The sequence below is a fragment of the Trichosurus vulpecula genome, chromosome 3 (assembly GCF_011100635.1).
Source record: "Trichosurus vulpecula isolate mTriVul1 chromosome 3, mTriVul1.pri, whole genome shotgun sequence".
NCBI classification, from domain to species: Eukaryota; Metazoa; Chordata; class Mammalia; order Diprotodontia; family Phalangeridae; genus Trichosurus; species Trichosurus vulpecula.
The window spans coordinates 290,270,156-290,285,623 of record NC_050575.1 but is presented as its reverse complement, the minus strand read 5'-3'; the positions used below and the strand labels follow the sequence as shown (position 1 = coordinate 290,285,623).

The window sequence follows — 15,468 nt, the reverse complement described above, 5'->3', positions numbered from 1 at the left end:
TAAGGAGGAGGCCCAGGCCTATCAATCTTGATTCCTCTCCAGGATATACTCCTGATTCACTTGTACAGGACTTTCTCTACCAAAGCAGCACCTCACTCCTATCTCCATTCTTCCTTCCCCTCCTCGTTTGTGTTGTCTTTCTCCCTTAGACTATAAACTCCTTGAGGAAGGAGCTTTCTTTCTGCTTGTGTTTGTATTCCCTGGGTTTAGTGCAGTGCCTAGCACATAGATAGTAAGTACTCAATAAATAACTAAACAACATCTAAGATTACCCCGGGGAGAGCCACAGAAAAAACTCCCAAACTTCAGGGGAAGTTCTAGCATCCTCATAAGGTGTGGTGAGGACACTGGAGGCAGACACGGATACAATAAGGGAGACTCCCCGCAAAATCGCTACAATGTAATCACCCCCGTGACACAGAGCAGGCACTGAAACGTTTGTGGACTAATTGGGAGCGCACACAGCTTATGAGCACTTTTCAATAATCAAAACAAAAAACAAACCAGCCAATATTTACACAACTATCCACTTTAGAGAGGAAACTGTGTCGCAGAGAGGTTGTCACTTGCCCTGGGTTCTTGGGCAGCTATGGTGTTTTAGGAATTCGAATTTTAATTTTGAGGACATTAAGAATTCGAATTTTAAGAACATTAAGAATTGGAACTGAGGTCTTCCTGATTCCAAGAGCAGCTCCCTTTAACCACAATATATCCCTTAGTGGTCCCGGTCATGGAAAAATTTACGATATCGGTCTCGTATAAGGAATAATCTGTTTTTTTGGAACGTTTATTTTAAATTTGCCTCCAAGAAGGAATAAGAGAGAGAAGCATTCTATTTCAATCTGCTCGGACCTGTTTGCGGGTACCATTGCATATGCGCACTGGCACGCTATTCGTCACCGCGCAAACGAGGTGTCTAAACAGCGACCACAAAAGACTTAACGACAGACAGTGACGTCACTCGGAACACGTGACTCTCGCGCGAACTAAAAGAAGCCCGCTTTCCCCTTGACTCTTGAGAAGTGGGGATTTATGCACATGCGCACTGTCTCCTCCCTCCCCCCCACCAAGGTCGCGTAACCTGGAACCGGAAGAGAACAGTTTTCGGCTCCTTCCTTCCTCCGTTACCTGCTTTCATCAAGCGTTTCTGTGGTGTGTTCGTAGTACTGGAAGAGTACAGTAGAGGGAAAGCGGGGCTTTGAGAAGATAGATTCGATCGTCGGGGCCTCCACTGGGGCACTTGAGCAGGTGCCGCCATGGCGGATGTGACTGCCCGGAGCCTGCAGTATGAGTACAAGGCTGTGAGTGTCGGGCCGGGCTCGGCCGGGGGCGGAGAGAGGGGGGAGGGGGCGGGAAGAAATGTCTCCGGGTCTGGGGGAACCGAAGGAGGAGGGAGGGAGTACAGTCCACAATCTAAGGAGCCAGGGAGGGGAGTCCCTGAAACGGAGTCCGAGCATGGAGACTACTAGGGACACCCGCAAATCCTGAAGGAGCAGGAGACCCAAGGATGGGACCGAGAAACGGGACTCTACTAATATATTGTGTCTCGCCGTCAGACACACCTGTGTTCTGAGAGTCCAAGTTGTGTACTTAATGTAGCTGCTGTTTTCAGGAGGCATTCCCGAGAATGGGAAATCCTCTCATGGGGCAAGTTGCGACAATTGGTAATTTGCTGGTTTAAGCCAGTAAATGCCGTATCTTTGTGTATTGTCTTGAAGTGCCCGTGCATAAGTGCATAGTTATTCTTTCATTAAAAATGTTTTATTTATCGATTTTTAACATTCGTTTTAAAAAATGGTTTTTGACTGCCAAATTCTCTTCCTCCCCACCCTCCCCTACCCGTTGAGAAAGGCAAGCATTACAATACTCATTATGCCTGTGAAACCTGCGCATGTTGTCGAGAATTATCATCTAGGTAAAGGGAAACATTTCCAGGAATTAGGTCAGCCTGCATCAGATCCCATTCTTGTTCTAGCCCCGTTAATGTTGTGATTATTCTAGAACTCCAACCTTGTCCTCCAAGCCGACCGCTCCCTTATTGACCGAACCCGGCGTGATGAGCCGACAGGGGAGGTACTTTCACTGGTGGGAAAACTGGAGGGCACTCGAATGGGTGATAAGGCACAAAGGACCAAACCCCAGATGCAGGAGGAGAGAAGAGCCAAGTGAGTATATAGAGAATTCTGTCCCCTTCCTTGAAACTGAAGGTATTGAAGTTCATCCACCTTCTGGTTTTCAGATAACTTCTGTTAAAATGCTTGAAGCTTGAGCCTATCTCCTTGACTGGAAATCAACAGGGATCCTTCTAAACTTTAAGTCACATATGGGTACTTCATAAGTGTTGTTTTACAAATGAATGAAATATAGAGTGCTGGCACTGAAAGATGTATTAGAGAACATGTCTATTCCCTTCATTATACAGAATCAGTCAGTAAGCTTTTATTACCTGTTCTGTGACAGGTACTGTTGTGCAGGTGCTATACCTACAACCACTGAAGACCCATAGAAGAAAGTTCTTGCCACCAAAGTTCTTGGCATTGTCAAATGACTGAACAGCTGAAATAGTTAGAATTTTATTGGTAGATAGGATATTAAAGAGGAGACATTACTTATGTGCTTTGCTGCTGCATCCAAGAGACTATGGGACCTTTCTATTTGACTTGAAGCTGAAACTTTTTATGTCTTGTTTCCCATATCAAAATTAGTTCTTTAAGTGCAGGGACTGTCTTTTCTATTTGTATCCCCAGCACTTTATATAGTACTTTGCACATAGTAAACCCTTAATAAATGCTTCTTAAAATTCACTTATTCACTGGGGATATAAATTTTAAAAAATGAAACAGTCCCTACTTAAGTTTACAATCTGATGGATGACACAAGTACTTATATGAGTATATACGGGATAAATATAAAGATAATAAATAGGAAGTAGTTAAATACAAGGTAGCTTGGGAGGGAAGATGTTGGTGGTTGGGAGTTCAGGAAAGGCTTCACGTAGAAAGTGGGACTTGAACTACATTTTGAAGAAAGAGAGAAATTCTGCAAAGTCAGGAAGAGCTGTATTCTAGGAAGGGGAACAGCAGGTACCAAGGTAGGAAATGCAATGTCTCATGTGAGGAACAGAAAAGACAAGTTTGGCTGGATCTCAGAATCCAGAAGAGGGAGTAAAGTCCAGTGAGGTTGGAAAGATAAGTTCAAGCCACTTTGTGAAGAGCTTTAAAAGCTAAACAGAACTTTTTATATTTGAAGCTAGAGGCAGTGGGGAACTACTGGAGATGGTTGAGTAGGTGAGTTACATGGTGCTGAAGGAAAGTCACTCTCCCAGCGGTGTAGAGGATGGGCTGCAATTGGGAGAGGTTTGAGGAGGATGTTGCAATAATCTGGGTGAGGTGATGAGAGCAAATTAAGGTGATAGCTGAGTGAGTAGAGAGAAGGACTCAGATGCAAAAGATATTATGGAGCTGGAAATGTCAAGATTTGACAACTGATTGGATATGTGGAGTGATAGAGAGTGAGTAGTCCAGAATTATACCTATTATAAACCTGGGAGACTGGAAGAATGGTGGTGCCTTCAACAGAAATAGGAAAGTTTGGAGAAAAGAATTGGGGAGAATATATGTTCAGTTTTGGTCATGTTGAATATGACATATCTCCAGGATATACACTTTGTAACATCCACTAGGTACTGCGAGACTGAAGCTCAGAGGAAAGACTGCCTCTGATCATGTAAGGAGAAAAGAAAAGAAGGCCCAGGACAGAGCCTTCACACCCACAGTTAGGGGCTGTGATGTGGATGATGAGCCAGTGAAGTAGACTTAGAACAAGTGATCAGACAGTAAGAAAACCAGGAGAGAGTAGTGTCACAAAAATCCAGAGGAGAGCGTATCCAGGAACAGAGAGTGGGCAACAGTGTCAGACACAGCAGAGAGGTTAAGAAGAATCGAGACTGGAAAAAGACTATTGAATTTGGCAATTAAAAGATTGATGGTAACTTTGGAGGGAGCAAGTTTCAGTTGAGTGATTAGAGCAGAAGCCAAATTGTAGTGATTGAGAAGAGAAAGTAGAAGTATAGGGAGTGTGTGGAGCTTTTTTATTTACTGGGAGGAAAAGGGAGATTGAAAAGCTTGTCTAAAAAGGGAGAATGATAGCTTGAGGGGATGGTAGGGTCTAGCAAAGGTTTTTTAAGAATGGTAGAGACTTGGGACTCTTTGAAAGCAATAGGGAAGGAACCTGTAGATAAAAAGAGATTGAAGATTTGAGAGAGCGGGGGTATGATTGAGATTACAGTCTATTGGAGAAGATGAGAAGGAACTGGATCAAGAGCAAATCTAGAGGGTTTGGCTTTGCCAAAGAGAAGGACCATCTTACTTTCAAACTGGAAGGAGTAGAGAATTGGGGATGATATCAAAGGGCTTTGAAAAGGACAGAAATAGGAACTTATTTCTGATGGCCTCAGTTTTCTTAATAAAATGATGGGAGGGTCGTCATCTTGGAGCGGGGAAGGAGGCGATATGGGAGGTTTATGAGAAGAGAATATTTGGAATAGTTTCTAATGGTGAGTGAAATGGGGAACCAGTTAAGGAAGAATAGAAAGATTGCCTTGCTGTGATGAGGGCCCAGTTGGAATTGGATAATATAAATTTATAAATGAACTCCGTTTGTCTGTGTCACCTCCCAAGCTTCTTTTCCTCTCAGCTCATCTTCCTCTCAGACGATGTAACTGATATAGTGACTTGTTCATAGAAAAGGAAGTAATTAGCGACAGAACTGATATGAGAACCTACACATGTTTATCCCTGATGCTTTGCTGCTTCGTATTTGGCAGTGAAATGATTTATTGAAAATGAAGACAAAATAGTTCCTCCTATAGCAAATGTTCCTACAGAAAACAGTAACCTTTCATTAAATTTAAAAAATAATGTTTCTTTGGCTGAACTGGTTCTTATTTCCCAGCACAGCATCTTCAGGCTCTTTTCTTTCCCAGAGAGACTTACTAGATCATTTACTTAATTTTCTTTTGCTCTCAAGTTCTTAAGTTTCTCACATGTAGAAAAAAGTGATCAAAATAAAATTGCTTCATACGCTAAGGGACCAGAAAATAAAATAGTCATAATAGAATATAACATATATATTATTTATAGCATACATATAATAAGTCATAAACAAGTTCTAAATCCTTAAAATTTTAAAGCATTTGGTGAAAACCTTGCATGGGAATTTTGTGGCTGTCATTAACATAACAGGATGAGCCCAGTTTGATTCACTTTGGAAAGACAAATTCTGTTGTGTTGTTTCCACAAAAAGAAGCTGAAAGGGAGAAGGGTGTGTGTATTAATTAATTTCATCATGCGGGTGAGAAGTGGCAGGGATAGGTCTTGATCAGCTACTTTCTTATTTTACCCCACTCAGACGAAGAAAGCGTGATGAGGACAGGCATGACATCAATAAGATGAAAGGCTATACACTGCTGTCAGAAGGCATTGATGAGATGGTGGGTATCATCTATAAACCCAAAACCAAGGAGACCCGTGAAACCTATGAGGTGCTACTCAGCTTTATCCAGGCAGCACTGGGGGATCAGGTAAGGTTTAGACAAAGCAACTGAGGGACAATGCCATGTTTTTGATGATAAGAGTCAGGGCACCTGACATTCTGTGTTTTCTGGTGTGACTGTCTTCCATATCAGACTGTCCCAAATTAACTGTCTGTTTAAGTTGGAGGCCCTCATACGTCTTTAAGACAATTCATTGAAGCAGATGGTAAAGTAATTGCTAATAAGTGCTTTGGAGTTTTCTGGGGACTAAGTATACTTAATCCACTAAAGACATGGGATAAATTGGTTGGGGGAAGCTTCTGTTCAAATTACCACGGCACTTATCTTTTTTCTTCTAAAAGCAGTTTGTGCTTCTCTTTAAAAGAGTGATATTCATTTTGGAACTGTGTGTGTGTATCTTTAACCAAAAGAACCACAACTGCTTTATATCATATAAAGTGTAGTTTAATAGAGAAATTAAAAGGTGTTGATGGGATATAGGTTACTTGTTAAAGCTTGTTGTGGCTTGATGGCTAACTTAAATACCATGACTCTAAAACAACATGTTTCCTTTTCTTCCATCAGCCACGGGATATCCTATGTGGTGCAGCAGATGAGGTCTTAGCTGTCTTGAAAAATGAGAAACTCCGTGACAAGGAAAGAAGAAAAGAGATTGACTTATTGCTGGGCCAGACAGATGATACACGATACCATGTATTGGTGAATTTGGGCAAAAAGATTACAGATTATGGTGGAGACAAGGAAATCCAGAATATGGGTAACATAACTCTTTAAAACCTCTGTTCCAATCTTGTTGGTTGATTTGCTTGCAAACCCCTGGTAACTACATTCCTGAGGTCACATTTCCCTGGGATCTAGTAATGATTCTTTTGTCTGGTTGTTCTTGTGATTCATCTGTATTACAAAATCATTGGCATGTTTATTGTCCCAGAAGTTTTAATACGATTAAGACTGCAAACACAGTCCAGGTAGTTAGGAAAACAAAGCTTAAAAGCAACTCCACTGGTTGGAATAGAAATATTTGGGCATAAAAAAAGGCTTAAGTGAAATGCAATAGCTATCTTCAAGTATTTGGAGCATTGTAATATGATTTTGCTTGATACTGCCCCTTTAAAAAAAAAATTACTTAGCACCCCTCGGGAAATCTTTCTTGAAACCTTTAATTTTTTTTTTTAAATTTGCATCTTTTCAAAAAAATATAAAATGTTTTATTTAAAAAAATAACATCTTAAATTTAACAATTTATTATACGTTTGTGGGGGGTTTTCCTGTCATTGAAATTTTTGGTGACACAATATTTCATATAGTATTGTATTGTAAACAAGTCATTACACACACACACTCCTATCATGCATGCTGAACTTCTCAAAAATGCGTGACACGATTGCCTGTCATCAATACATGTTAAGACTTGTCAGGGGATTTGACCACTGATTGTTTATAACTTGCGTTTTGTGTATTTATTTGGAAAATAATGTAATCACTATGACTTTAACTCTGTTATACAACAGATGAAACACGTACAATTTTTCAAAATTTTCTTCTTATGCTTCCACTGCCCCCTTATTTTCATTCAATGCCTCCCCCTCCCCCACCATTGCACCTGAGGCTACTACACCTCCCTGATCGTTCCAGCATCCCCCAGGGGGCAGTGTCACCCATTTTGGGAGCCTCTCCCAGGTAAAAGTAGGTACACTGGGTTGGAAACTGCAAAAAGGCAAATTTCACCGGGATGTAAGAAAAACATTTCTTCATTAAGAATTAGTGCTACCTAAAAGTAGAATGGCTGCCTGAAAGATCATGAGTTCTTCATTAGGCATCTTCAGGCAAAGGTAGTGTAACCTCTTACTGAGTCTGTTGTAGAGAGTGTTCTTATTCAGTTCTGAGTGAGACTAGCTGACCTTTTAGGTCTCTTTAAACCAGCAGTTCTTAGCCTTTCTTGTGTCCTGGACCCCCTTTGGCAGACAGGTGAAGCTTTCTCAGAATAATGTTTTGAAGGCATAAAATAACATACCTAGCATTACAAAGGAAATCAATTGTATTAGAACAGTTATTAAAATATCTTTAAAGGCCAGTTACTGGACTGCTGGTTAAAAATCCCAGCTTTGAACTCTTAAAGAGGCAACATGGTGTAATGCAGGGGTGGGGAACCTGTGGCCTCAAGGCCACATGTGGCCCTCTAGGTCCTCAGTTGTGGTCCTTTGACAGAATCTAAACTGCAGAGAACCAATCTTCTTAATAAAAGGATTTGTTCTGTGAAACTTGGACTCAGTCAAAAGGCTGCACCCCAAGGACCTAGAAGGCCACATGGCCTTGAGGCTGCAGGTTTCCCACCCCTGGTGCAGTAGAAGGAGCATGGAAAGGAGTTGGATGAGATCTGGGTTCAATCCCACCTTCACCACTTAGTAAAAGCAAGTCCCCTAACCTCTTGAAGCTTGTTTCCTTATCTACAAAATTGAGACAGTATGCCTGTAGTTTTTGACCCAGAGTACTTGTGAAGGTTAAATGAGATAATGCATGTAAGGTGTTTTAGAAACTTTAAGCTGGTATGTAAAATTGTTATTAAGAACATTGCTGACATTTTGTGATTCTGCTCTTTGATGAGGCTTGGTGACTTTTTTCTTTCTGGTATCTACAGGGTTGAAGTGTTTACCTTGAAGTGATAGATAGCGGTGAATTCCCAGCCATTGTTCTAGAATTACTGGAGATAATTAGGGGCACTGGGAAAGGCAGAGACTTATTGCCTTAACTCCCTGTCTTTCCTTACACTCACTCTTAATTCCTTCATTTTCCTTTTTAGATGATAACATTGATGAGACATATGGTGTGAATGTCCAGTTTGAGTCAGATGAAGAGGTAAGTGATAAGCTGTGAAACTGACTAATAATAATTCCACACTTTTATGTCTTTGATAGTTTTGGCCTAGTGAGATGGTTAGGTGGTGAAGTAGCTAGAGCACTGCACCTGGAGGCAGGAAGACCTGAATTCAAATTCAGCCTCTGTCTCAGTTTTCTCATCTGCAAAACGGAGGTAAAGTTAGCACCTATCTCCCAGAGTTGTTATGAGGGTAAAGTGAGACTATATTTGTAAATTCGTTTGCAAAGCTCAAAGTGCTGTATGATCTTATCTATTGTTATTACCACTGCCATTATTAATATTATTATTAGCTTCCAGTTTTAAGGGAGTCTCCTGCCATGGAATTATTTTTAAAATTTCAAGCCCTTTTCTTACAGCCTACAAACATGCCTATTTCTTCACCCATCCTCAAAAAACCCTCACTTGATCTCTCCATCACTTCTAGGTATCATCCTTTATCTCTCCTCCTCTTGTGTCTATACTCCTTAAGAAGGCCATCCATCTTAGGTGTTTCCACTTTTTCTCCTCTCACCTTCTTCTTAACTCTCCATAGTCTGACTTCTAGCCTCATCATTCAAATGAAATTTCTCTCTGCAAAGTTACAGATGATCTCTTAATTGCCAAATCCTCTGGCCTTTTCTCTGTTCTCATCTTTCTTGTCTTCTCTGCAGCCTTGCACCCTGTCTATCACCCTCATCTTCTTGATATTTTCTTGTCTAGGTTTCTGTGATATTATCTTAGTTCTTCTGTCAGACCACTCATCAGTTTCCTGTGTTATATCTTCAGATCATGCCTACCTACTCTGGTTGTCCCCCAAGCTTGGTCCTGGGCCCTTTTCATTTTCTCTCTACATTCTATTTTGCTTGGTGATCTTAGGTGCTCCCATGGATTCAGTTATCTTTATGCTAATGATTCTCAAATCCACTTAATATCCAACCCTAACCTTTCTGCTAACGGCTAGACACATTTCTGACTAAGAAGACATCATGAACTGGATGTCCCAAAGATACCTTAACTTAGGCTCAACATGTCTAAAACTAAACTCATTGTCTTCTTCCCCTCCTTACCCCACCCCCAGCCTTGCCATTATCTTCCCATCACTCAGGCCCACAGCCTGTGTGTCATCCTTGACCTCTTGCTTTCTCATTTTTATACCAATTTTTGCCAAGCGCTGTCAATTTTACTGTTACATTTTTCATATGTACCCTCTTCTTTCTTCTGATACTGCTGCCATCCTAGTGCAGGCCATTATCACCTCATGCCTGGATTATTGTAACAACCTTCTGGTTGGTTTCCCTGTCTCAAGTCTCCCCATTCCAGTTCATCCTCTACTCCTCTGTCAAATTGATCTTCCGAAGGTGTCAGTCTAACCATGTCACTCTGCCCCATTCACTAAATCCCATTGGTTCCCTATTCCCTCTGGGATCTGATACAAAATTATCTGTTTGGCATTCAGAGCTCTTTATAATTTGGCCCCCTCCCATGTTTCCAGTTTTCTTAGACCTTACTCCCACAATGTACTCTGCAGTCTTGTAACACTTGCCTTTTCTTCCTTGCTCAAGACCCTGTATCTTGCAACTCTATACATTTTTACTGGCTGTCCCCCAAGCCTGGAATGCTGTCACTCTTCATCTCTGCCTCCTGTTTCCCTGGCTTACTTTAAGTCCCAGCTAAAATCTCATTTTCTGTCAGGAGCTTTTTTGACCTCCCTTAGTGCTAATGCCTTCCTCTCTGTTGATTATCTCCAGTTTATCCTGCGTATATCTTTTTTGTACATTGTAGTTCACATGTTATCTCCCATTAGACTGTGAGCTTCATGAGAGCAAGGATTGTCTTTTGCCTCTCTTCATATACCCAGTACTTAGCACAATGTAATCACTCGGTAGCTGCTTAATAAGTATCTGTTGCATTGGTAATGACTTGCTGCTTATATTCACACTCATGTATGTTAACGTTGCCCTTTGATTCACCTGAAATTTTCAGTCCTGAGATCATGTTGCTCCATGGTTCACAGCCATAAGTATTGCCAGGAGAATACTACTGTTAAAAAGATTGGCTTTTGTGGAATGGAGCAGTTTGAAATCACTGAAGCATTGTGCTGTTGACTGGCTGACTTTCCCAAATGCAGTCCATCTCCCTCTTCTTCTGTCCCTATCCAGCTTGTTGTTCTTTGGGAATTCTTGTCCAAGATAGGTGTTTTAAGAGGATAATTCATTGTGCTACCTATTCCACCACATTATTATCTGGACAATGCACTCTTCTGTGGATTGCTAAACCATTGTCTTTTGAGTGACAATGAATCTCTTTGAAGGATATCTGTAGTGTTCTAGCATTCAATGCAAGTAGCATATTGTTATCTGCGAAAAAGAATATTAGGTGACCCTCACCATTTATAGGGAATCTTCTGTTTTATACTTTGTACTTGAAGTGTTCCATGACACACATACCATTGACAAACATGTCTACCTCTTTGCTTGGTGGTAGTACTCAGGCTTTGTATTATAGATGCAGGAAATACTGAATTGGAGGAAAGCTCTAAATGTTTGTTCTACCCAATGTAGTGCCTTTTGAGTAATAAGCAGTAACATTGGTATCCTTTATTCTCTATACCTTTGAGTCCGTTGTGTGACTAAGAATGTCATCTGCTATAGCAAAGCTTCACTCAAAACTTGCTGGTCCCTTTTCCTATTGTTTCATGAAGTTTAACCTCAATGTGTACATAAAACATTTCCATAAAATTTCATAGCAGTAAGAAGGTAGATGTCTATTAATAGTTGCTAGGGCTCAGATTCTTTAAAGAGTATAGCCAATGCTGAGATTTCTTAACAGTCTGACCAATGTGGCAGATTTTTGTTAAACTTGTTTTTCTTTGGCTGAAAAAAATAGTTGCCGGGGTGGTTTTTTTTTGTTTGCTAATAATACTTTGCATAACCCTATCCCATCTTTTGAAATCATCTTTTTTGAGACTTGAAAATTGATCCCTGTGTCGTCTCCAGCCCAGGTTACTTTTCCCCTGTTTCTTCGGTCAGGTCTAACCACTCTTCCCGAGTCAGTCTCCAGCGTTGTGTTCACTTATCCGCACCGCTTGGGTTCTGCGTCTAGTTGTTCTTCCCAGTTTCATAGATAAACCTGTCAAGATTGATGTCTGGCTTAGGGGGTTCTCACTTCAAGCTTTACATGGCTTTGCTTTTGTCTCCACTTTTTTTTTCTGTTTGATGAGGCAGTGTACTTCTAATCTTCCTCCTTTATAATATTTTATGATTAAGCTTTTATTCCAAACTGGTATTACTCTTGACTGTGACATCTCTCCTTGATGTAGCACCCCATGTCATGAAATGAGGTGCTGCATCGTGTAGTTCAAGAAACCTGTAATTTTTAATCTGGGGACCTGCTTCCCACCAAACATTGTGTGGGGTAGCAACCCCCAGACCTCTTGGCCTCAGTTTCCTTAACCATACAGTGAAGGTACTGAAGTACATAATCGCCAATGTTCCTTTCAACTTTAAAATTTTATGGTTCTTAGATGAATTAGGCCAAGAAATGCCATTGAATTCTAGTTCACATTGCTGTCACTGATTTTTTTTTTTGAGGGATGCCCATCAGTTGGGGAATGGCTGAACAAGTGGTATATGAATGTAATGGAATACTATTGTGCTATAAGAAATGATGAGCAGGCAGACTTCAGAAAAACCTGGATAGACTTATATGAACATCATGATGCTCAGTGAAATGAACAGAACCAGGAGAACATTGTACACAGTAACAGTCACGTTGTGCTATGACTGACTTTGATAGACTTAGCTCTTCTCAGTAATACAGTGATCTAAGACAATTCCGAAAGACACATGATGGAAAATGCCATTCATATCCAGAGAAAGAACTATGGAGTCTGAATGCAAGTGGAAACATACTGTTTGCTCCCTTTGTTTTGTTTTGTTTTGTTTCTTCTTTCTCATGGGTCCTCCCATTGGTTCTAATTCTTCTTTACAACATGACTAATGTGAAAGTATGTTTAATATGAATGTATGTGTAGAGCCTATATCAGATTGCACTCTGTCTTGGGAAGGGAAGAAGAGAAAATTTAAAACTCAAAATGTTATGGAAGTAAATGTTAAAAACTAAAAATAAATTAATATTTTAACATTGTTATTAAAAGTTTTGAGTTCAAAATTCTATCCCTCTCCTCGCCCCTCCCTGAGACAGCAAGCAGTCAGATATAGGTTATACATGTGCAGTTATGTAAAAGATTTCCATATTATTCATTTTTCACAAGGAGACTTGAATAAAAGAACAAAAAAAAAGTGAAAAATAGCATGCTTCGGTCTGTGTTCAGACTATCAGTTCTTTCTCTGGAGGTGGATAGTGCGCTTCAACATTAATCCTTTGGAATTGTCTTGGATCATTTTATTGCTGAGATTAGCTAAGTTATTCACAGTTCTTCATTGAACAATATCACTGTTACTGTGTACAATGTTCTCTTGGTTCAGTTCACTTTGTGTGCTTCAGTTTATATAAGTCTTCCAGGTTTTTCTGAAATCATCTTGCTTATTATTTCTTACAGCATAATAATTTTCCATCACAATCATATACCATGGCTTGTTCAGTCATTCCCCAGTTGATGGGCATCCCTTGGATTTCCAAGTCCTTTTCCCCTTTTTTGGATGTCTTGGGATATAGACCTAGCAGTCATGGATTGTTTTGTTCTTCCAAGTGTCTTACTGTATGACTTTCATCTCATTTTACTTGCTTATTCTAGAAAGCTTCATTAGTCCAAAATTTTAATGTTGGAAGCCCAGACTTGTAGAGACTTTGTCTCTTTTCATATTACCCCTTTGAGGAATGATACCCTATGGATTAAGTCTTTGGTGGGAGTAAGAAAGAGATAAAAAATCAGATTAGTGAATTCATATGACTCTGTCTTCTGTGCTCAACATAGTTTTGTTGGTTCATTCAGTATTTTCATCCTAAAGATTCTGCTGTAAGAAGCTAATTTTGAGTGCTTTAGGACTGATATACTTTTATAGAACCACCAAGGTCTGCTCTGATTCATTCAATATATCTACAGGAAGGTGATGAGGATGTGTATGGGGAAGTGCGAGAAGAGGCATCTGATGATGATATGGAAGGGGATGAGGCCGTTGTGCGTTGCACCCTCTCAGCCAATGTAAGTACAGCCTCTCTACCCTTTTCACAGTCTGTGGGATAGATAACTGGACGTAGGGCTGTGGTGTAGCGTACTGTTTTCACCCCCTAGCTTATAGAAGTAGATTTGTGATCTCTCTTTGAGGGTGAACCCAGAGGTGAGCAGCTAATCTCTTGATTCTCATAAGTTTTCAGGAAAAGAAAAAAAAATGATCGCTTATAGCCTAGAGTTGATGAACTCCTGCTTCTTTGGCCAATGGGGAAAATTACATGACTGTTGAAAAGCTATGAAAGGCAAAGTTGGCTTTGTGGCTGGGAATATGACTTGATTTCAGACATTGGGGGAAATAGTTGGGACATACTAAGAAGTGTTGAGTTAATGATCAAAGTTATTTTTATAGCTTGTAGCCTCAGGTGAGCTAATGAGCTCCAAGAAAAAGGATCTACATCCTCGGGACATTGATGCCTTTTGGCTACAGCGACAACTTAGCCGTTTCTACGACGATGCCATCGTATCTCAGAAGAAGGCAGATGAAGTGCTAGAGATCTTGAAGGTATGTTGGGGTAGTCTAAGGATGGTGCCATTCCTTTAAACAAGTGGCTACCCAGTCAATCATGCTTTTTATTCAGTGGGGTGAGACTACATAGGGAAAATGTATGGGATGTTCAGGGAAGACCAGCACCTCTGGTGTGAGTGCTTGCCCCAAGCCCTTTTCAGGGCTGCTCATCCACCTGATTCACCCAAGTCTAACCTGTGGCTCCAAGAAGGTGTGACATGATCAGTGGCCACACCCCAGTGAAAGTTTTGGCAAATGGGCTAAACCAGGTTGAGGGTAACTGACAGACCGCAAGCCCATTGGTGAGTTAGGGGGAATGTCTATCTCAAGCATGTGAAGACTTCACTAAGTGGAATGGGTGGGTGAGAACAGTTTGTTCCAGTGGCCATGAAGGTGGCTGAAGCAGGTGCTGTGGAGCACTTAAAGCTTGGTCAGACATTGAAGATACTGCATCCCATGCCATTGCGAATCATATTAACTTGTCCTGCTACTGGACTTGGATGATTCCGGAAGAAAGAGTGAGGCTGACAACTTGGTGCAACTCTGTCTCACTTAAATCCAATTCACATGTAAGTCAAGACATCACCCATGATGTCGTTGGTCCTCTTCAAAAAGACAAAGGCCAGAACAACAACATAGGGAAAGTAATGTGGTATGAAGCAAACTGCTATATCGATTCTAATCATACCATGTGTCTGTATAGACAGCCAGTGATGATCGAGAGTGTGAGAATCAGCTGGTTCTGCTCCTGGGTTTCAACACATTCGATTTTATTAAAGTGCTGAGACAACACAGGATGATGAGTAAGTGTACACGGGGTTCTATCTCTTCGTTTTGTTTGCGTGTTGGAGACTATTGTTTTCATCTCCATGGTTCCCATAACAAAGTAACTCGGATTCCCCATTATCCTCTTAGTCCTTCTCTACCCCTTTTATTTATGTTTCATCTTTTTTCTTTTCTGTTTGACAGTCTTATATTGTACTTTGCTGGCAAGTGCACAGAGTGAAGCTGAAAAGGAGAGGATCATGGGAAAGATGGAGTCTGATCCAGAGCTCTCCAAGTTCCTCTACCAACTCCACGAAACTGAGAAGGAGGATCTGATCCGGGTAAGGTTTGGGCTGTAATTTTTCATCTGCTGACTTTGGTGATCATCTTTGAAAGAATTAGATCATGAAATGGTTCCTAAAGAGCTGAAATATGGAGTAGAATGTTATTTTGGCCACTTGAGTGCATGTTAATTGGTTCATATTAGAGCTGGTAAGTTTAAATAAGCCATAGTGAAAAGACCATACTGGCATTATATGGCTACTTTTACTCCAAATTGCCATACTGGCTAGAGGTTGTCCACATGCTCGGATG

The 15,468-nt window shown here is 40.7% G+C and overlaps 1 protein-coding gene across 1 annotated transcript in view; it reads left to right on the top strand.

Moving 5' to 3' along the window:
- Positions 1-999: 999 nt before the first annotated feature.
- The window catches only part of SNRNP200 (small nuclear ribonucleoprotein U5 subunit 200), a 43,055-nt gene continuing 28,586 nt past the window's right edge, over positions 1,000-15,468 (top strand). The window contains exons 1-9 of the mRNA XM_036749211.1: positions 1,000-1,301; positions 2,002-2,165; positions 5,410-5,581; positions 6,119-6,311; positions 8,355-8,410; positions 13,476-13,574; positions 13,954-14,106; positions 14,813-14,912; positions 15,079-15,215. Coding sequence (XP_036605106.1) covers positions 1,257-1,301; positions 2,002-2,165; positions 5,410-5,581; positions 6,119-6,311; positions 8,355-8,410; positions 13,476-13,574; positions 13,954-14,106; positions 14,813-14,912; positions 15,079-15,215 — 1,119 coding nt within the window. The 5' untranslated portion in view covers positions 1,000-1,256. The remainder of the gene's footprint in view (positions 1,302-2,001; positions 2,166-5,409; positions 5,582-6,118; positions 6,312-8,354; positions 8,411-13,475; positions 13,575-13,953; positions 14,107-14,812; positions 14,913-15,078; positions 15,216-15,468) is intronic.